This window comes from Pelophylax lessonae (assembly GCF_965119305.1).
Source record: "Pelophylax lessonae genome assembly, chromosome: 4".
In the NCBI taxonomy this organism is placed as follows: Eukaryota; Metazoa; Chordata; class Amphibia; order Anura; family Ranidae; genus Pelophylax; species Pelophylax lessonae.
The window spans coordinates 273,160,497-273,183,025 of NC_138771.1; the positions used below are offsets into that span (position 1 = coordinate 273,160,497).

Below are 22,529 nucleotides of genomic sequence, written 5' to 3' on the forward strand. Positions count from 1 at the left end.
CCATTAACAAGCTTGTTAGGCTCTCCCTATGCTGCAGGCCTAGTAGGTCAGACAACTAGAGTGCACACCTTCCCAGGCCGAAGCATGGGGGAAAGAGACTCTCACAAGGTCAGCTTCCAGATATTTATGTCCTCCCCTTCTTGTGCCACTGATAATAGACATCCTAGTGGTTGGTCGGGGGAGCATAAATATCCATAACCCAGCATTACTGTGGCCTCTCACATTATTGGCAGAGATACAGTACCAGTAGTGACTCCTACTGGCAACAGGCAATAAAATAAAAAAAATAATGAAAAAAAAAAGCAATACCGAGCCTAGGGGAAGATCAAATGAGTACAGACTACAAATCAGCCTGATTAAGGCAGGATGGCTACCCTTATGTTTGAATTCTAGCTATAATTTAGGATATCAGAGGTGCATTCACTGACAGTTTCAGCAAAAAATGCCTAAAGTATGTAAGCAGTGACAGTGATAAAATATTGTATTTTTGTAACATTCTCTTATATACTAGAAAAGAAGTAATGTCATTGATGGTGCAAACAGGACCAGTATACTTCTATGACCAGGTAAGTTTCACAACCTTGGTCAGTTGTACTACAGTACATTAGTCCAGTGATAATAAAATACAAGAAAGTTTTATAATTTTAGGTATGAATTTGTTTGTGACTATCCAATTTTCAATTTCAAAAGTACATTATGTTAGGGTCAATGGATGGGGAGTTAAGGAATAGATTAAATGTTTTGGCGCAGGTTAAGTGTTATGGGCTAATATTAAAGCTGGATTCCAGGCAAATATACAATAAATGGCACAGATTAATGCAACCCTGTATTCATGAATGCATCACAAAATGTATATTTTAAATGCCACGTAAGAACGTAGGCTGACTTGGTTTCAGCCTCTTGCAGTCTATTTTACAGCAGAGCACAGACGGGGTGAGAAGCAACACAAGGAGACAGTTATGTGTACTTCAGTGCATGGAGCATGCTGACAAGAGGAAAAAGCATAGAAATTAGCTAAATTGTCTGTTGCTTCTTATTTCATTTTCCAGTCACAGGCTATGGGTGGATAGTACATAGTTACATAGTTAGTCAGGTTGAAAAAAAGACACAAGTTGATCTAGTTCAACCTATAAAAGGGAAAAAAAAAAAAATAAAAAAAAAAAATATATATATATATATATATATATATACAACCAGGGCTGCTGTTAGAAATCGCGGGGCCCCGTACAGACTACCTGGCAGCCCCCCCCCCCCCCAAGAAAATATTAAAGATATATTTAGCTAAAATTACAACAAAATCACTATTATCAGACACAAATATAACATAACTCGCATAATTCCTGCTAAATCTAAAAAAAAAAACTATGTTAAATGAAAAAGAAAATGAGATGAGAAAAATATACAGGCTGGGCAGTTGGAGCTCAGTGATCAGAGAGAGAGATACAAAGTTACAATTCACAAATAAACTCCTGAGCAGAGATAAGTGCTGGGAGGGGGGCACACAGGGAGGGGGATTAGTGAGGGACAACTGTCTCTTTCTCAACAGATAAAAGCTGATAGCAGGGAGAGGGACAGATCAGATTCAGGTGCTGGAGGAAGATTTCTGTATTTGTTGTCCATCACTAATCCCCCTCTCTGTGTGGGCCCCCCTGTGTGCTCGGGCCCCCTACAAGAGGGCTGGTGGTCCCCCCCTATCAGCGGCCCTGTATACAACCCCATATTCACAATCCTATACCCACAGTTGATCCAGGGGAAGGCAAAAAACCCCCAGCAAAGCATGATCCAATTTGCTACAGCTGGGGAAAAAATTCCTTCCAGATCCTGCAAGAGGCAATCGGATATTCCCAGGATCAATTGTACCTATAAATATTAGTGTCCAGCTATATTATGTACATTTAGGAAGGAATCCAGGCCTTTTTTTAAAGCAATCTACTGAGCTGGCCAGAACCAGCTCTTGAGGGAGTCTATTCCACATTTTCCCAGCTCTTACTGTGTCTTGGTATGCTGATGCCTTAAGAGTTCCCTTCACTGGAACTAAGGGGCCAAGCTCAACCCCTGAAAAACTTTACCACACCATAATCCACTTTACACCAAATGATTTGGACCAGTGCACAAAAGAAGGTCCATAAAGACATGGATGAGTGAATTTGCAGTGGAGGAACTTGACTGGCCTGCACAGAGTCCTGACCCCAACCCAATAGAACATCTTTGGGATGAATTAGAGCGGAGACTGCGAACCACAGCTTCTCGTCCAACATCAGTGCCTGACCTCACAAATGCGCTTCTGGAAGAACGGTCAAACATTCCCATAGACACACTCCCAAACCTTGTGGACAGACTTCCTAGAAGAGTTGAAGCTGTTATAGCTGTAAAGGGTGGGCCAACTCAATAATGAACTCTACGGACTAAGACTGGGATGCCATTAAAGTTCCGTGTGTGCGTGTAAAGGCAGACATCCCAATACTTTTGACAATATATATTTATATAAATATACTCATATGAAAAATCACTAAGGAAATATTGAAAATAAATGAAATGAATAAAAACAAGGTAGATGTATGGGATTTCAAGATATATAAACACCACTATAAATCAGTAAAACAAAGGTGTAACAAAAATTAAGAATTTTTTTATTTTATAAATAAAGTCCAAAGTGTGTTAGCACCACAGTGATGATCCAAAAAATAAATCTAAAGAATATAAAAAAGTCTTAATGTGTCTTGAGAGAAAAACATATACACTATACACTCTACAGAATTACAGCACTTTATCAAAAAATAAATTAATCCTGGGGATCATATAGGCCAATTTCCTGGGATAGAACACACAATGATGTCACAAGCACAGATTCTATCCAATTTTGTTGTTCTTATTTATTGATATCCTTCATTTAGGTTTTGTTTTTTTATTGTATTACACGAGTTTCTCCATGGTAACCAATTGGCATTTCTTAGTTTACTGTATTTTTGGCTTTATGGGGCTTATACCGCACCTCTTTTTATAAATATTACAGCCTTGCGTTTTTATTTTTTTTTGTTCAAGACTTTCTTTGACAGATGGCGCTGTCTTAAAGGAGATGTACAGCCAAAGCTAATTTGGCTGTACTTCTCTGGTGGATCACAGAAGTGCAGTTCATTTTGCACTCCTGTGACCCGTTTTCAGCAGACAGCGGGCTGAAGTCCGCTCTCTGCTGACGTCACAGATGTCTGTCCAGGCATCTCGACAATTGAAAACGGGATCCGCCAGGTGCCTGGACCGACACTCAGCTCAGCCTCTCGGCAAGGCGCTGTGAGCCTGAATCGGCCGCTTCCCACCCCTCCACAGCTCAGAAGCGAGAAGGTAGCAGAGCAGAGAGCTGCTGACTGACTGACAAATGAGATGCATTTCCATTTCCAGTTTCCAAGTGTCACGTGGAACACAGATTACCCACTATTCTCAGAACAGAATGTGACCTATATTGAGGGTCCAATTCCAGCATCACTCTGAATGAGGCTATGTTGAGCACCATCTTTAAGTATAGTGGCACTCAGAACGAAGTTTGAAACGCACACAGCGAGCGACATCTTTGAAATATTTAAATATCGTGACTCAACTTGTGACACGTGGGCAGTAAGCAAATGTTTGCTGTTTTGTTTTCCATCATTTTTACAGACGTGATGGCCGGGCATGGCTTCTAAACACCCCGATAATGTAAATTATGACAAAACGCTTTGAGTGGCTGAGCTTGTGACGTCATTGCGTGTTCTAACCCAAGAAGTTGGCCTATGGGATCCCTGAGACAGATTACTTTTTTGATAAAGCGCTGTGATTCTGCAGAATTTGTGCATGTATAGTGTATATGTTTTTAAGAAAGTTTTTGTGGCAGTTTTACACTATGTGTGGATGTTTGGTGTTCCCTTGCATATTCCTATGAGATGAGATGCTGACTTGTGAGTGCCGTGAATGTCCGTATTGAACCTACCTTGGAGTGTGTGGAGACCAGTGGAAATCTATACAGATGGGGCCAATCTACAATAGAGTGATTGAAAATCACATCAGTGTATCTTACTCTATATTTATTGTATGAGAGTCCACTTGCTCTTGTAAACGTGCCTGCTATTCAAAAGTTGGTGGAACACTAAGTGACTTTGGGGTCATGAACTGACACTCTCACACACATCAAGACTCTTTTATATTCTTTGGATTTATATTTTGGATCAGCACTGTGGTGTTAACACACTTTGGACTTCTTTTATAATTTCTTAATTTTCTTTACACTTTTTTACTGATTTATAGTGGTGTTTATATATCTGCAATTCCTGTACGAATACCTTGTTTTTATTCAATTAATTTATTTTTTACTATTTTCTTAGTGACTGTAGGCACCTGCAGGTTTTCCAATAATTTTCTATTAATGAAGAAGAGAAATCCTTTCCTTTTGTATTAGGTAAAAACCAGGGCAGTTAAGCGAAGTAAGAAGATGCCTGAAGAGTTACCTTCTGATATGAAATACTTAAACATTAATCCTCGCCTTGCCAACTTCATTAACAGGTAAGAAACTACTTGGAGTTCTCAGCCAAACTCAGCTTCATCCATATGCAGAGTTAATCCTGACCTTACATTGATAAAGTGACTCTACATGGTCACTTATAAGCAAAGACTAACCCCTAACCTCCCCCAACACAGCTGGGCCAAATACCTCCTCCTCCTGCCTCATGTTGTGTTTCCTCCTGCTGGCTCATACGGCATGAAGTTACATAAGAGCTGGCCAATATGCAGTAGGGGGAGCAGATATTTACCATACTTGGAAGTTTAATACCTTGAGAATCAAAAAATATTATCTGTAGATAATAAGTATTTTACAAGTTAAAAATTAACTCTGTCCAATGTCCTTTATTTCTGTCAGTCATCAACAATCACTGTTGTACCTTGAATATTTGAAATTACCCATCTGTCAAATTCTCATTTAATCATTGTCTTTTGAAAATCAGCCCATTCATTGGAACAGCTCCTTGTTTGTTATTTACTAGATTTTATGACCCAAGAACTATGGCAGCTGGAAGTTTGTGAGATACTGCCGCTTTAGGTAGACAGTCTGAACATTAAATCAGTATTAAGCCAAAAACATAATATATTGCAGTTTACCAATCCTTAGATGTGGTGGCTGCATTGGTTTTCCCTTTAAGGGCTTTTTCCCCTCAATTTTCACTTGAAGATCCGGCCAGTAATCTCCCCCCCTTTTTTTTAAAGTGCCCTCACTCCGGAAGATGAAGCAATAGGGACACCTTTGGACAGCAGCATTGCCAGTCTGGGAGGAGGGTATTGTTAGATGCACTGGCAGATAGGATACACTAATATATTGAAGCCAAACTCCAGCTAATACTTTTTTTATTATTTTTATATTATTATTATTATATAGGACTTATATAGCGCCAGCATTTTGCACAGCTCTTTACAACATAAGGGTAGACAGAACAGTTACAATACAATTCAATACAGGAGGAATCAGAGTGCCCTGCTTGTTAGAGATTGCAATCTAAAAGGGAAGGTCAAGTGATATAAAAGGTAATAATTGTGGGGGATGAGCTGAGGAAGAAAACAAAAGTATGGTTGTTAGGTGGAGGCAGGATAGTCTTCTCTGAAGAGGAGAGTTTTCAGGTATCACTCAAAAGGGGACAGAGTAGGAGATAGTCAGACAGATTGGATAGGGATATCCAGAAGATGAAGGAGACTCTGAAGAAGTCTTGGAGGCGAGCATGGGAGGTGGTGGCAAGGCAACTAGAGAGCAGGCGGTCTTGGGAGGAATGAAGAGAACAATTTGGTTGGTGTTTTGAGACTAGATTAGTGATGTACAGTAATTAGTATTTTGAGTTTAATTTGTTGGGTGAGTGAAAGCCTTTAGAGGAGTTAGCAGAGAGGGGTGGCAGACACTGAATGTTTGATAAGGTGGATGACTCTGGTAGCTGCATTCATGATGGACTGAAGGAGGGATAACCTATGTAAAGGTAAACCGATGAGTACTCAAGGCGAGAGATGACCAGAGAGTGAATTAGGTCATTGGTTAGGAATAGGCATAATTTGGAGATGTTGCGGAGGTTGAGGCGGCAAAATTTGAACAAGGATTGGATGTGGGGCCGAAAGCATAGTCCAGGATTACACCTAGCACCCTGGCATGCAGGGACGGGTTAATGGTTGCGCCAATGATCTTAACAGAGAAGTCAGGAATAGGAGCACGTGGGGGAAGGAAATATTGTTAGCTTGGTTTTGGATAGATGGAATTTGAAGAAACTGTGTGACATCCACACTGATATGTCTGTCAGTAAATTAGTGATACACGAGGAGACTGATGGAGTGAGCTTAAGGTTAGAGAGATAGATTTGGGTATCAGCAGCATAAAAATGGTATCAGCTGACCCAGGAAGAAGATGGAGATCGAGAATAGGAGAGGTTACAGCAAAGGTTTTTTCCATTTGGATAAAGACTTTATATACATAAAAATTTACCGTTTTAAATTCTTGCTGACTGCATAACTTAATTATACGGTGACAGAGCAGCTCGCCTGCACTGGATCACGTACCTTGTATGTGATCCGGCACTTCAGGGTAAGGGACACGCGCACGTGCCACTGGCGCCGTGGCTGTGCTGTGATTAGACACAGCACAAGCCGATCAGCGGGTGCCAGCCAATGGATGTCTGCCTGCACCCGCTGATCGGCGAGGAGAGACACGGAACAGAGCTCTGCCTATGTAAACAAAGCAGAGCTCTATCCTGTCAGCAGGGATGTGATTGATTTTCTTTCCCTCCAATGCAGGGAATAAAATTCATTACATCCCTTATTGAAAGCAGCACACATAGTACACAATACCACTGGTTAGGCACACATTTCATTTTTTGATCGCCCCAGATGTTTAACCACCTTCCCAGACACTGTCATTAGTACAGTGGCAATGCATGTTTTTAGCACTGATCCTTGTATTAGTGTCACTGGTTCCCACAAAGTGTTAGTTAGTGTCAGACTGTCCATTGCAATATCGCAGTCCCATTATAAGTCGCTGATCATCGCCATTACTAGTATAAAAAAAATAAAATTTAGTATATATCCCATAGTTTGTAGACACAATAACTTTTGTGCAAACCAATCAATATACACTTATTGGGATTTTTTTTTTACCAAAAATATGTAGTAGAATACATATTGGCCTAAGTTTATGGAAAAACTAGATGTGTTAAATTTTTTTTATTGGATATGTTTTATAGCAAAAAGTAATATATATTTTTAATTTTTATTTTTTTCAAAATTGTCGGTATTATTTTGTTTAAAGCGCAAAAAAATAAAAACCCTCACAAAAATAAAGTTCTATATGTGGGGGGAAAAAAATGACATAAATTTAATTTTGATACAGCATTGTGTGACTGCACAATTGTCAGTTACAGTAACGCAGTGCTGTATCGCAAAAAATGGCCTGCTCATAAAGGGATACATTTCCGGAGGTCAAGTCGTTAAGCACTTCTGTCATTGGTAAATAGTTTGTCTCAACCCCCCAACTGCTACCTCTGCAGGGAAGCTTGTTCTGTTGAAAATCAACAGACTTACTGGCAGGATTTAAAAATTGTGTACCGATCTGGCCAATTATTTAAAGATTATCCCTGTATAACCATCACCAGTGGGCTTGCCAACATAGCTAAAAACATTCATACAAAAAAGTACCCCATATAGACACGGGCATAAGGAGCTATAGTGCTGGCAAAGAAGACAAACAACATGAATACAAATATAAACAATCGGCCGGACGCCAGGCGCCTCTTGCTTATAGACGGGTTCCCACGGTATACGCCGTACGATAGCTACCAAATGTATAGATACTAGGGATCCCGCTATATGCAAGCCCCTGGGAGCTCAAGCTCAGAAAAGGAAAGGAAGGATGGTGGATACCACCTGTGGGGTGGAATATAGGGCAGCGTGGAATGGTCAATTCTGGGCAGTTGTTTATATTTATATTCATGTTGTTTGTCTTGTCTTCTGTTTTTTGTTGGATGTTGCTTATGGCATAGGTGCAGTAATTGACTATTATCTGTCAGGTTTTATGTACCCTGTCACCATTTAAATAAAGGTTTTTTATATTCTTACCATATCCCTTTGCCTAGATCCTTTGCCAGCCCTATAGCTCCATATGCCGTGTCTATACGGGGTACTTTACTGGCAGATTACCTGGTGAAAATGAAAGAAAGTCTAAAAAAGGATACGGTTTAATACCGCTTTATCTGCAGCACACATAGCATATTCCTCTTGCTTCAAATGAGTCTCACAGTTGTCTGTTTAATCAGCCTGTATTGTAGTTTATGCATTGTTTTGTTCATTTATGTTCAGCCTGAACCGGAATAAAAAAGGAGGTCCTGCTCAAGCCGAGAGGAAACAAAATGCACTTTCCAAGGATGAAAAAATGCACAAAGAAAAATATACGGTATTACCAGAAATCGGCAGCTCTACTTTACAAAAGAACAGTGTGGAAAACAGTAACCAAAAACTCAGCCATGTCATCACCGATGATGAACACTTCATGAACCCCTTTGATGATTATAAATATGTTGCTCCAACACTGTTATATGAGCTTGGGAAACTACTGCATTTCTTCTCTCAGTACGAGATCATTTTTCCTCAGGGTGTAGTGAATGTGCTCAACTATAGCTGGCAGGAGCTGATCGAGGGTGCAGTATACACAAAGAAACATTGTCAGTCCTCCAAGAAGATGACAACAGACACAAGTTTGGCCCCTGAGGAGAGTGACTACAAAGCACATGGAGTCAGCACAGTACACACAATACACCCCGAGACTGTAGACAATGTGAAGCACATTAAAAATAAGACTAATGCCACCCTTCTGGAGTACGGCAAGGAGAAAGCAGGCCAAGAATTTGCACAGTCCAAGCCTACAGGAAACAGATGTGAGTTTGTAATGACAGAGCAAACACTTCATTAGATTATAATTGCTTTTTCTTATGATGAGCATTCTATTTCTTTGGTTCAAATTCTCTTTATTTAAAAACGTAGTTTAAAGAAACAGCATTAGGGTAAACTCATAGCTCCCAACTGTCCCTGATTTGGTCAGACTGGGATTGATTTACTAAAACTGGAGAGTGCAAAATCTGGTGCAGCTCTGCGGAGAAAACAATCAGCTTCCAGGTTTCGTTTTGTCAAAGCTTAAAGTGTTACTAAACCCACAACAGTAAAATTAGTCTGTATATGCAGTAAAGCATGCTTGTTATACTTTTTGTGGAACCTAAGGGGTTCATCTTCTGCATTTTGTAAAAAGGATGTTTGATCTTGTCTTCTCTGATCTGATCCTCCCCTTCTTTTATTGTCCCCAATCAATCTGCTGATAGCACAGAGCCCTAACAGGCACTCTGCCCATGCTCTGTTTGGTGAGAGAGTTTTTTTTTTTTTTTGGAGGGTGCATTTGATCAGCATAGGGCAAATTAACACTGTCCAGACAGAGAGTCAGGGGTCATGTAGCCTCATAGGACAGTCAGAGAGGAATTAAAACTCCTCCTACAAGATTAAGCACTTTAAGACCGGAGGATTTTCCTGCTTAATGTCCAGGCCACTTTTTTCAACTTGGCACTGCGTGACTTTAACTGACAATTGCGCAGTCATGCAACGCTGTACCCAAACAAAATTTATGTCCTTTTTTCCCCATAAACAGAGCTTCCTTTTGGTGGTATTTGATCACCTCTGCGCTTTTCATTTTTTGCAATATTAATAACAAAAGAGCGAAAATTTTGAGAAAAAATTGACATTTTCTACATTGGCAGTTAAAAAATATCCAATATATTCAATTGTTGTCATATATTTAGGCCAAAAATGTATTTAGCTACATGTCTTCGACAAAAAAATTCTCAATGAGCGTATTTTTACCACTTTAAGACGGGAAGATTTTACCCCATTCCTGACCAGGCTATATTTTGCGATTCGGCACTGCGTTATTTTAACGGACAATTGCGTGGTCGTGTGACGCTGCACCCAAATTAAATTTATGTCCTTTTTTTCCCCACAAATAGAGCTTTCTTTTGGTGGTATTTGATCACCTGTGCGATTTTTAATTTTTGAAAAAAAGAGCGACAATTTTGAAAAAAAAAAACAATATTTTTCACATTCTGATATATAACATTCCCCCAAAAAATTTACAAATCAAAATTTTTTAACATTTTAGGCCAATTTGTTTTCTGCTACATATTTTTGGTAAAAAAAAATCACAATAAGCGTATTTTGATTGGTTTGCGCAAAAGTTATTGCGTTTACTAACTACGGGAAAGATTTGTCATTTTTATTGTTTATTTTTTTTTACTAGTAATGGCGGCGATCTGCGACATTGCGGCAGACAGATCGGACCCTTAACTGACATTTTTGACACTTTTGGGGGGACCAGTGACATTGCTACAGTAATCAGTGCTATAAATATGCACTGTTACTGTAATAATGACACTGGCAGGGAAGGGGTTAACACTGTTGGTGATCAAGGGGTTAAATGTGTGCCTCATGCTTACTGACGTGTGTGGGGGGAGGGGGTTGTGTGACACAGATACAGATCGCAGGTTCAGCTATTCTGAATCCTGTGATCTGTCCCTGCCTGTCACAGAGGAGATCTGCCCGCTTTGTTTACACAAGCGGGCGGATTTCCTCAGTCTTTCCCCCGACGATCGGGGAAGAGCGGCGGTGATCACCACCTCTCCTCCCCTGGCCCGACTACTGCTGTGTCTAAACACAGAGGGAGCGAGCCTCCGGTGGCGCGCGCGCACCACCGAGAAAGGGAGGAATCCAGCGATTTGTGTCTACGTCGCTGGACCCAGCCGAGCCGCTCTGCTGCAGTAGCAGCAACGTGAGCGGTCGGCAAGTGGTTAACTAGTGCTTAGCTGAACACTGATAGAAGTCATACTGCTGATAATAAAAGACACCAATGTCTCTTGTTCCTTCTCATTTTTTGGTCTGATGTATAGACCTCTAGAAAGAATTGCACTATTTAACTACCAGAAGTGTTACAATACAGTAAGTCACACATTCAACCACTAAATGATTGTATTCATAAGTCTGAAAAGCCAGCATAAGGAAAAAGTAGTGGTGAAAAAAAACTTGTGGGTTAAAACAATAATTTTGTGCATCTCAACTCTTCATGGTCCATATACCTTGTGCATCACAGGAATGTATCCTTTGCACACATACTTTATGCTAAAAGGTGTTCCTCTTTCTCATCTCAGAAAGTTGCGAGGTATGTTAAACCTTTTTTTGCCTTTACTGGAAATACTAGTTGCCCAGTTCGACTTTAGCTTTAATATTTTAGGTTCTTTTTCTAGGACTAGTATTCACATCAGGAAAGTCAGAGAAGATTAGGAATCCTGAGTTGCATACTTGTTCTATGTTAGTCACTCAAAGTATTAAAGCCAGAGACACATGATATCTGTATTGAAACAGTGTTGTAGAATAGCAATTATACAGTAGAGCATGTACATGCACATTAAAAGTATCACAATGCAAAGATATATTGTATGGGTAATCAGGTATGTAGTTGAACCTATTGTTATTGTATCACCCTCCCAGATAGGTGCTAGGATTAGATAGATAGATTTAGTGTTTTGTGAAGCTGTGTTTTTTTATAGGTAAATTTAGCTTGTCACACTGTATTCATTGTGGCTGAAATTTCTGTGTTAGGTAAATTTAGTTGCTCACCCTATCCAGTGCAGCTGCATTTGAGTAGTTAGGTCTTCTCAGTGTCCTCAGCTGCTGCTAGTCTGTTTACTCCTTCTGCTGTCCAGGAAAGCTGTGGGAACTTTCTGGATCATAGGTGTGGAGTTATGCAGGTGGCAGAATGAATATTTATAAAGCATTGGCCAATCCCAGGGAGCAGAGCCCTGATGGTATGCTGCGTAACTGTATATATTCTCTGAGCACACCAAGCTCTGGGCCTTTTCCTGGAGAAAATCGGGCCGGCCTGGAGGACTGCAATGGTGCCACATGCTTGCTGTCCGTGAGGCCTCAGGTGGGTGACCTGAGGGCTGGAATGCTGGGAACTCAGAGAGCTGACTTAGGGACTGAGTGTGTGTTTACCCACTACAGTGTTTCTCAACTTTTTTTCAGTCAAAACACCCTTTAAAATTAGGAAAAATCTCGAGGCACCCTCCAAAACTATGAACAGTCTTGAGGTGCTCCATTCTAAAATGCAAAAACTATTCTAATAATTTTACATAATTGAGCAACATCAATACAAGTAGGACACTAACTGTTAAGAGATGAGTTATTCTTCCAAAACAAATGCACTTTTGAAAAATGGTACTGACTAGTATTCCAATGTTTCTTTTCTCCTTCAATTTATCTCCATCACTTAGCTAATGAGACTCAAAAGCTGATGGAGAGAGGCAAGGGAGGGTCAAACAAGGATGATATGCAGGCAACTGTCATCCTCCTTATCAACTGATGATGTCATTGGTCATTAGGAGATTGGCAGCTAGAAGGTTGTAATGGTGTACAATGAAAAATTGTGGTTTTGTTTCCCTAAAAGAAAGGTTTCATCCACCCACCGACTTGTATACAGTTTTGAGGCAATTTTAAGGCATTTTGCCAAGGCACCCCTGAAGAAACCTTAAGGCACCCCAGTGGTTGAAAAAGGCAGAACTACTACTATTACCTTTAAAGCTAAGCCCACTGGTTATTGCAAGCAGCTTTTTCCAGAAAGATTACATAGTCCTCAAGTTGTAAATAGTTCTTGTTTTTTGAGTATCCCACTTAATTCCCTCAACCCTATCCAAGTTCTCCAAAAATAAAACCAACAAAAACAACATCCCTAGACTGGTCTTTAAAGAAATGTGTAACTGAGCTTATGTGCTGGGTTGTGGGACAAAACATGTTAGGAAGACCTGGGCAATAGTTCTGTGGCTCCTACGGGAGTAGTGCTACATTATGAACCATGAAATTATAATTCAGCAATACAATAGATGTGTTTAAAGCCAGTGATTTTCCTCATGGAGTGAAAAGTTACTTTTTAAATCTTCAAAAGAAAGATAAGTATTTAATTCTATAGTACCTTTGTCTTTGCCAGAAAATTCGATTTTTTTTTTTATTTTAGCGCAGTTTATGTTTAATGTATTTTTTTATTTTCTTTAAGCTCCTCAGAACTTTGCATCACATGTACCAGTCACCATCAGTTTCTCTATGTCATCAAGAATATGTGAAGATAAAGGTAAAGGAAACTCAAACTTCAGTTACAAGAGAATGATTAAAATATAATAGTTTGAAAAAATAAAATATTCAGGGGGGTTGAATTAAAAAACATACAACACTTTTCTCACAGTATGCCCTTATAAATGGCTTAAGTCAGATTAAAGAATACCTGTTACCAGTTTTGGTAGCTTTACTGACATGTGTAGCAGATTCAGTGGTTCTTTATTTACAAAGAAGTGCTATCACTGCACTAAATTCAAAAATAATTACCTCCAGTTCATTGATAATGAGAGTGAAAGTATTTAGGACCAACTCCTAAATAGTGTACAGAGACAGCAGAGTGACTGTCTGTGTACACTGTGTAGCAGGGTTTGCCACCATTACCCCTACCCTCCATACTTGTCACTGGTTCTAAAGGATGCTTTCGGTCAACAGGCCAACTAGTGATGCTAACAGTAGGTGGACCTTGATGTGGAAGCTGAGGAACTAGCTGCCCATTGAGTTTGTGATTGGTACCAGTCAGTGGGCAGACAGTAGCAGGCAATCTTTTAGCTAAGGAGTCCCCCTACTGCATGCTGTCAAACACAAAGGCAGGGGACCTAATGGTGGGGAACTAGTCTCTGTGAATCATCAAGACCAGTGGACCTCAACCCTGGTCCTCAGGGCCCACTAACAGGCCAGGTTTGCTAGATAACTGAAATACATCCCAGGTGATATAATTTGCTGCTCAGTGATTGCAGTACTCTAGTCTGCATCTCCCCAAGGTAATACTTAAAATCTGGCCTGTTAGTGGGCCCTGAGGACCGAAGTTGAGGACCACTGATCAAGACTACCCAGACACTGTGCTGTCTGTGTGACAGCTACAGCAGCAGGAGGGAGTTTGTCTGTATGAACACTCCAGCCTTGGTGTGTCTCCACACATGGTCTTTGCCCCAAATTTATGTACCTTTTTCCAACACGTACAAGAATCTATTGCTGCACTGAAATTTCTAATGCAGAGGCACAACAGAATTCAAAACACTGTCATAGACAGTTATTATGAATTCCCCTCTCTATTAGGGTGCATTCACATCAGTCGCTGTGTTACAATGCAGGGGCTGGTGTATGGTGGGATGTGATGGGATGACATCAGTGACAATGCGCCGATCTCAATTCATTGTACTGTTAACTTTTTTTTTTAACAAACTTTATTGAAATGTTACACAGTGATATTTTATTTAGTTCTATTGTGCACCATGCGGTGCGAGGCAGTGGATTGCCGTAATTTGTGCCAGCGCACACCACCCCATTTTGCCTTGTCTTGCGGTGGGACTGCATTGCAGTACCTGCCCTACTGCACCTGGTGTGAATGTACCCTTACAATTTTAACATGGAGTTCCTTTAAACTTATGTACACAACTAATTTGAGCCACAGAACGTTCAGTACAAGATGAGATTTGGTGTCTTGGTCTGGATTCACACTTTTGCATTTCTTGTACACCTGTAAAACTACACGATTTTGCACGCATTTACAATATGAGCAAAAATTGCCTGAAGCAATTATTGTTACTGGCACCTTGAACCGACAAAAAAGATGTGCGCTTATTGCAAAAAAAACAAACAAAACATGACAATTGTGCAGTTAAATAAATGTGCAAAGATGAGCACGTTCACAAAACACTAAATGTGAATTCAGCTTTAGTCCTCACGCACACAAATTTATGCTCCAAATGGGCTGCACTTTTTCTACCAGAACTTGGCAGAAAAAATATCTCTAATGTATATATTGTATTATATATATTATATAGATATTTTATATATATATAATGTATATATAATAATTTATTCTGGCAAAAAAAATTTACTCTCATACGGTTGCATTTATGTTCATAAATGATGCTTGCAGGCTCCTCTCCAAAAGCAGCTTTGGTGTTTTTTTTTTTGCCTGTAAACGCTGTTCTTAAATACTGCTCTAAATACCTGATGTGCATGGCCACACAGGCTAACACAGAAGAGGCATAAAAAAATATGCTGTATGCCTGTAAAGGCAGCATTTTTATGCCCTTGTGCACGAGGCCTAACAGTACAAAGGAGATCTGACAGCAAACTTGAGTTACATCACTTATACATATTAGCCTATTTATGGTGGGCTAGTCTGTCCCCTTTTGGACTTCTTTCCAATACAAGTGCAATGCAGATGTTACAGGCTATTTCTCATTGGTATTTATTTGAATTTTAGTGGCCAAAATGCAATTCTTTAATTTGGATGATCTGTGCTCTTCAAACTGGTGTCTGACATATATCTGTTTTGTTAAGGGTGGATTTTTGAAAGAAAGGACTCTAAATCTGAAGAAGTGGAATGGAGAGGTTTAATTGCGTGGGCACTCGAGAGACTGCAGCTTGCACAGATCCAAATGTATGGACTCGACACGGTTATGAATTCTTTAATCTGTACAGTCTATGTAGGGCCAGTTTAGTGCATCAGAGATAAGCTGCCTCACAACGTAAACTTTTAATGGGCCACATAATAGAAAGGATATACTGGTCTCTAACTGGTTTGTACAAATATTTGTAATACTTTTCTGTATGAATATGTAAATGTTTCTGGAGATTATTAGAACATGTTTCAAATTTAGGTGACTTTGTTGAGAAAGATATATTTTACACGGTTTACTTTATTTCAGTCCTGCAGTCCTGTAGCAGAAATCTACGTAGGTAGCTCCATAAGACTAACAGACAGCTAAAATAGTGCAACACGCAGTGAGCAAAGTTATATCAATGACATATAGCACAGGTGTCAAACTGGCAGCCCTCCAGCTGTTGCGGAACTACAAGTTCCATGAAGCTTTGCAGTTACAAGTATGACTCTCGTAGGCAGAGGCATGATGGGACTTGTAGTTCTGCAACACCTGGAGGGCGGCCAGTTTGACACCCCTGACATATAGCTTGAAGTACCCTTACATAAACCCATTGAAGTGACTGGCCTCAGGTGATACACAGAAATTAAACAAATCCTCCTACGTAAGTCATACTTGTTTATCTGCAGTCGTCTCCTCTCTATATCCGTTCATTGTGCAGAATTTATAAGCTGTCAGAAAAAAGGAGGTGGAGAGCTGAAGTTACACTCTGCAGAGCTCAGTGAGAGCTCTGAGAGCTGATTGGAGGGAAGGGATCCCCCTTCACACAGTGCACAAGAACAGAGCTGAGACTGTCAATCTGCTGGAGCTCCCTCACCTGTCACCTTTTTTCCCTTGCTTTTAGGAAAACTTGTCAGAAGGGACTCATGCTAATAGCAGAGAAACAAAGCTGCAGACAGAAATGGCACGTAGTGCTCTTAATTGAGACAAGTACACACTATAGAGGGATATGCTTTGTTCATATTTCATGTCTGAGGTTTACAACCACTTTCATTTCTGTATAGGTATGGATACTTCAGCATATATTTGTGAATGACATTGGCAGCTCTTTCACATAATAATCTCAATTCTCATGTATAATTTGCCTTTCCAAAAGGTATTGTCCACCATGTGACAGGTGTTTTTTTAGCTATTCTTGGCCCTCGTTGCTTAAAGTGGTATTAAAACCAAAACCAAAATTATACTATATTGCAGCATACCGATTATTATATGTGGTGGCTGCATTAGTTTTCTTTATTTGAGAAAGATACTTTATACTAAAATAACAAGGCTGCATAAAAAAATAAAAAAAACAAACACACAAACCAGAAGCAGTGAATCAGACCCCGTTCACACTGGGGCGACGCTACTTGCCGGGGCGACCTCACAGGTTGCGGTGCGCAGCTCGCACCGCGACCTCGGAGCTGCCGGCACGGACTTCATATCATTGAAGTCAATGCAGGTCGCTCCAGGTCGCCCCAAAGAAGCTCCGGACCCTTTTTCTAAGTCGGAGCGACTTGTGTCGCTTCTATTAGCACGGGTCCACAGCTACTCTATGCCAGGCGACCTGTCAGGCGACCAGGTCGCCTGACAGGTCGCCCCAGTGTGAACGGGGTCTAATTCAGCTCTGTATTCATAATGTGTTAAGGCGGGGCTGCATATCAGAACCCCTACAGAAAGCGCTGTTGGCACTATATAAATCCTGTATATCAATAAAATAATAATACCATGTAAACTGTTGGTATGAGGCTCCACTGCTTTTGTCTTAAAGCTATTTCTGCCTCAAATTACTTACCTTTCCTTGGTCAAAACACAGCTTTGAAGCTTTCTTCTTTAATTCCTTGGGGTTAGTTTCGAACTGTATATTTCATAAATTTTTTTTTTTTTTTCGTTTGGTTTCCTAAAGCAGTAATTAACCTAAAACCAAAAATGTAATATATTGCAGTTTACCAATCATTAGATGTGGTGACTACATTTGTTTTCTTTATCTAGGCTTTTTCCCTCTAATTTCACCTGATCTGGCCAGAAACACACCTACTGTATTAGAGTGTCCCACTCTAAATGAAGGAGCAGAGGGGCACCTTTTTAGACAGCAGCAGTGGTAAAAGATAATGTTTTACATAAATAAACAAAAGCTGGTTATTGTAAGCACCCTTATCAGTAGTAAATGGTTTGTCTTAATTCTGTGACTGCTACATCTGCAGAACAGGTTGTTCTGTTGAAAAACAACCTAAAACCAACTAATTTAGCCATCACATGAAATCACAAGAATTTTTGCAATATAATAAATGTTTGCTTTTTGGTTTATTACTGCTTCAAAATAACACTTTATGGTAAGTAACGGCTGTATGATTGTTTCTCCTTCTAAAAATGCTAGTTAATTGGTTTTCACACTAATGATTTGGCTTTAATACTTTCCCAGTCATTGACCTAGTAGTATATAGTATATACGGTATATTTCAAAGTAAAAATATATATTTTGAATTCTTTAATTTAGTTTAATCGTTTTTTTTTTTGTTTTTTTTTACAGAAACAAGCAATTATCAAGCTTAAATGACAAGGGTTTCAACAAGCCAGTTATTCTTCGACACTATAATGGTACCAAAAAGGATCCGATATTGAAACAAAAAAAGAATAGTAAACCTCCTGTATTTGTACTGATGAATGGAAAACCACATATCCCAGAGATCAAGCGGGACAATCCATCTATGAAAAAACTCCATTATTCTCTGATCGATGGCTCCTCAGTGGTTTAGTATCCTCTAAGAAAAAGAAAGAAAATCTGACTTACCATCTACAAGGCCATAACAGTTATTCCTTGACTCTAGGTCAGGGGCCCTGAAACTCTTCAGCTCATTGCCCATTTTAATGAAGTTTCATATTTTTGAAACCCCAAACATATTATAAATTCTATTAAGATTTTAATACAATTGAATATTACTTCAAATAATAGTACTGTAAATAATAATAATAATCATCATAATATTAATAATATTTTTTGAGCACTCAACACTTCTACTTGGTCTCAGCTACCATTATGGTTGTTACAGTGCTGAATTATAGTAAATGCACAATTTTTTTGGAGCCACTTCTATTGCTGTGCTTATATCGTTCCTTGAAGAGAAAAGGTGAAAGGCCATAGACTCTCAAAGTAATGCATGCCGATAAATGAGGTCAAAGTAGAACTAAACTTAAAGCGGAGTTCTGCCCCCCCCCTCCAAAAACATACTGTAGCTGCTGACATTTAATATTAGGACACTTACCTGTCCTGGAGTCCAGCGATGTCAGCACCGCAGCCGATGCTTCCATCGGCTGTCAGGTGCTGCCGCCACCATTGCCGGTAAGGGAACCCGGCAGTGAAGCCTTGCGGCTTCACAGCCGGGCCCCTACTGCGCATGCGTGCTGCGCTCGGTAATTGGCCACGAAGCAGAGGGAGGAGTAGAGGGCCGAACCTGTGATGAACCTAGCCACAGCGAGGTCAGACGGAAGTGGGGACAGGGTACCTGTCAAAAACAGGTACCCGCAATTGTGGCACCAGAGGGGGGGGGGGGGACAGATAAGCGGAAGTTCCACTTTTGAAACTGTGAAATTTTGCTATGTAAAAGGAAAAATTTTAAATTGTTAATTTTCCCAAACAGGAAAATATACAGAGACAGTGCTGAACAAGGCATAGAAAGTCTATACTGGGGAAAGGTTCAGTTGCAGAGAGCCTACAGGCAATACTGGTGACTAGTCCTTTGCCTCTGCGTGCCTTTTTTTAAACACAGCTTCCAGGGTTTAGGTCCCTTTAAGGCCACTATTACTGGCATGAAACCATCCAACCCTTGGTAACATTGGGGTTAATTTACTAAAGATAAATAGACTTTGCACTCTGCAGGGGCTTTTGCTATAGAGCTTAGTAAATGAGGGGAAGATCCGCTGGCTTCCGTCATCCAATCATGTGCAAGCAAAATGCTTTTTTGTTCCTTGTATTTAATTGGTTATTCTTTACAAAGTGAAGCTTCACCTTATTTACTAAGCTCTGAAGCAAATGCTTTTGCAGAGTGCAGCTGCACTTGCAAAGTGCACAGTTTATTTGCCTTTAATAAATCAACCCTATTGTCTTAGCAGTAGCCACCTAGTATATAATGTGGAATTCAACATACCTTAAGACATGTAAATTAACCTCAACTGACCTTCCATTGACCATCCAACTGACCACCTATTAACCCCCCTGACATCCACTGACTCCCTTCAACCCTTGGGGGTTATTTCTGACTACTTTGTGGAATCCTGCCCTAGGTATTCCTTGCAAAGTTCAAAACATCTACAGGTCAGCTGGGAGGCCTTGTACAGGTCAGCCCCAGGGCATCCCCCTATTTGGAAAAGCCTGATACGCTCCTGGGAATTCTTCCAGGAGTCATCTGTATAAGATGCCTAAACAAGTCTAGATGGCATTTTGTTTTCAAGAGCAGCTGCAATTCTGAAAAACCTTCTAGAATTGGCACAACTCCCACCATATCATTAATAATGCTCATAGGGCCGTATATTTGCATAGCCTATATAGACTATTGCCTAGGGTGGCAGGGCTGACAGGAGCAACACAAAGTCACCCACACTTTATTGTGCCAATAGTAATAGATTTTTATGTACAATAAAAGGCTTCAAACTACCACCCTGCCTGCTGTTGCAATCTGACTGGGTCTTTATTGTTGCTGTCCCTACATTTCAAGCTTCTGGATCTGCACACCTGGAACTGAACTGCCAACAGACTAAAATGACAGTTATGTTGTCTGTTCTATGTGTACTGATACAGAGTGAGCAAACTGTCACCTTCAACCTTGGCGTGCTCTTAGACACCTGAGGCTCTATTCACATAGCTTACATGCCAGGAAAAGAATACTTAAAAAAAAAGAAAGTCCAACGCAAATTGAACACCAAATCAGTCGAATGGCTAAAATAAAAATGTCTTATTCTTGTGTTAAAATTGAGCCTATGATATTGCTAGTGTTATAGCAAATTTTTAGTATTGACTGTAAGTTGATTTAGGTAGGGATAGGGCAGTATAAGACAATTGGCCTGGGTGGAGATAGGAGAACAAGAGGGTCATGATTTGTAGATCGTTTTTTTCCACCATATATTTTATATGTGTAATTCATAAGTCTAAGTATGATGATGAAAAACATTCTCTTAACTTACTGTCCATTTATCCAACTGGGCAACTGGCTGTGTGTCAAAGCCACTCAGGCCTTTCATATGGAGGACTTTATACTAACATCTTCTCTCCAGAGGAAGATACTCTGGGTACATTTACACCATTTGGACATGGCAGCGTTTCTTTTCCTGACAGGTTAGTTCTATTTTTAAAATATAATTTCACTTGTATATCATATAATTATATTTCTTATTTTTACAGCTATTTTAGATGAGAATATACACTAGATCATACATACTATAAAAGTGGAATTACCATTCTGACATAGTGGGATTGATTTTTAAAAACTGGTAGAAAGAAAGAGTGGAGTGTTGTCCAAATCATCCAATCATATTTTTTTTTTATTTTTGTTAAATTATTTTTATTGAGATTTTTATATGCAATTAACATCAATTAAGACAACATTTGAAAAACAAACAAATCCGACACCTGTGACTAACACAGTAGATACTCCTGCTGAAAAAGCTGGAAATAATAAGATTGGTCCCAGCTGGCCCTTGTGGCCCGAATTTGTACGTCTCAACTTTTGGTGTAATGTTACCAATGGACTCAGGGTGCAACAATCCTGGTATATGGCAAGTATCCAACAAACCACACCAGATCTGGGTAAAGGGTCCGTAGACTAAGTTTAGTCCTGTAAAGTTAATACTCTTACATAATTATCACATAAATTACTAATCAATCAGAATACATTTTTTGCCGTTTTCTAATAAAAACTCATAGTTCATTTAAATATCTGGTTGATTGTGAGATGACTTCTTTTGCCTCTTTTTTTTTTAATCATGGTATATGTATTTGTTAGATACCTTTTAATACTCCACTTATTATACCTTTTTAATACGTCACCTATTAATATTGATTTGTACATTGTCTAAAATACCCTAAGCCCTGATTCAAGCACAACACTGATTGCATGCTTCAAAAGAGATGCTTTCTAAGAATAAAGGCCCATACACACAATAAGGGAATCGGAAGTAAAATTTTCTCCGACGAATGATCTGCCGATTTTCGTATTGTTAGCATAATGCTTTTGACAGCCGATTTTCGGACGTCAAAAACTGGATGTGCAGGCTATAAAATCTTTATTGAAAGTGAACACAACGTCCGATTTTTGTTTAATTAGTACAGTTTCCATCCAAAAAAAATCATAAGAGCAAGACTACGCATGCTCAGAAATTAAAGAATACATACAAAACAGTTCAACACATTACATCACTTCTGAAGTTGAATTTTGTTGTACGAGAATTTTCATATGAAAGTAACCTCTTCACTTTCCATATGAGACTAGCATGCAACAAAAAATGGACGAAAATTAGTCTGATAATCTGATCATGTGTACTAGGCTTTAGGCAGAGTTTGCAAAAATAGGGAGTTAGTGTGGCCTTATTAAGACTAAGAAACCTGTTCTGAGAGAAATATGTATTTTGCAATTACTGACCTCTTCTCCTGAAAATCCTAGCTGCCTGGCTCTAATGCTGATCTGTTATCCTTGGTACATTGTAGGTAACTAATCTGGGATAGGTATACAGATCGGGTACTCTGTCTTCACTCTAACCAACTTGCTGCTAGTCAGTGACGTGGAATGTATTAAAACTAGAGACAGCCAGGCAACAGTATTTTCAGAAGGAGGTCAGCAATTTGCCTACATATTTTTTTCACTGTAGGCATGATATTAAAATCTAAAGTTAGCCTCTCAATATAACAAAATTAAAGTAAGTTGCTATTTTAATTCATGTAAAAAAGTGTATTTAATTTTATTACAACTGTTTATATTT

The 22,529-nt window shown here is 39.5% G+C and overlaps 1 protein-coding gene across 1 annotated transcript in view; it reads left to right on the top strand.

Annotated features, from left to right (window-relative positions):
* Positions 1–464: 464 nt before the first annotated feature.
* LOC309553506 (uncharacterized protein C3orf20-like) overlaps positions 465–22,529 on the top strand; it is a 67,139-nt gene continuing 45,074 nt past the window's right edge. The window contains exons 1-7 of the mRNA XM_082254737.1: positions 465–566; positions 4,427–4,530; positions 8,347–8,921; positions 13,130–13,204; positions 15,481–15,580; positions 18,091–18,315; positions 20,746–20,889. Coding sequence (XP_082110863.1) covers positions 522–566; positions 4,427–4,530; positions 8,347–8,921; positions 13,130–13,204; positions 15,481–15,580; positions 18,091–18,315; positions 20,746–20,889 — 1,268 coding nt within the window. The 5' untranslated portion in view covers positions 465–521. The remainder of the gene's footprint in view (positions 567–4,426; positions 4,531–8,346; positions 8,922–13,129; positions 13,205–15,480; positions 15,581–18,090; positions 18,316–20,745; positions 20,890–22,529) is intronic.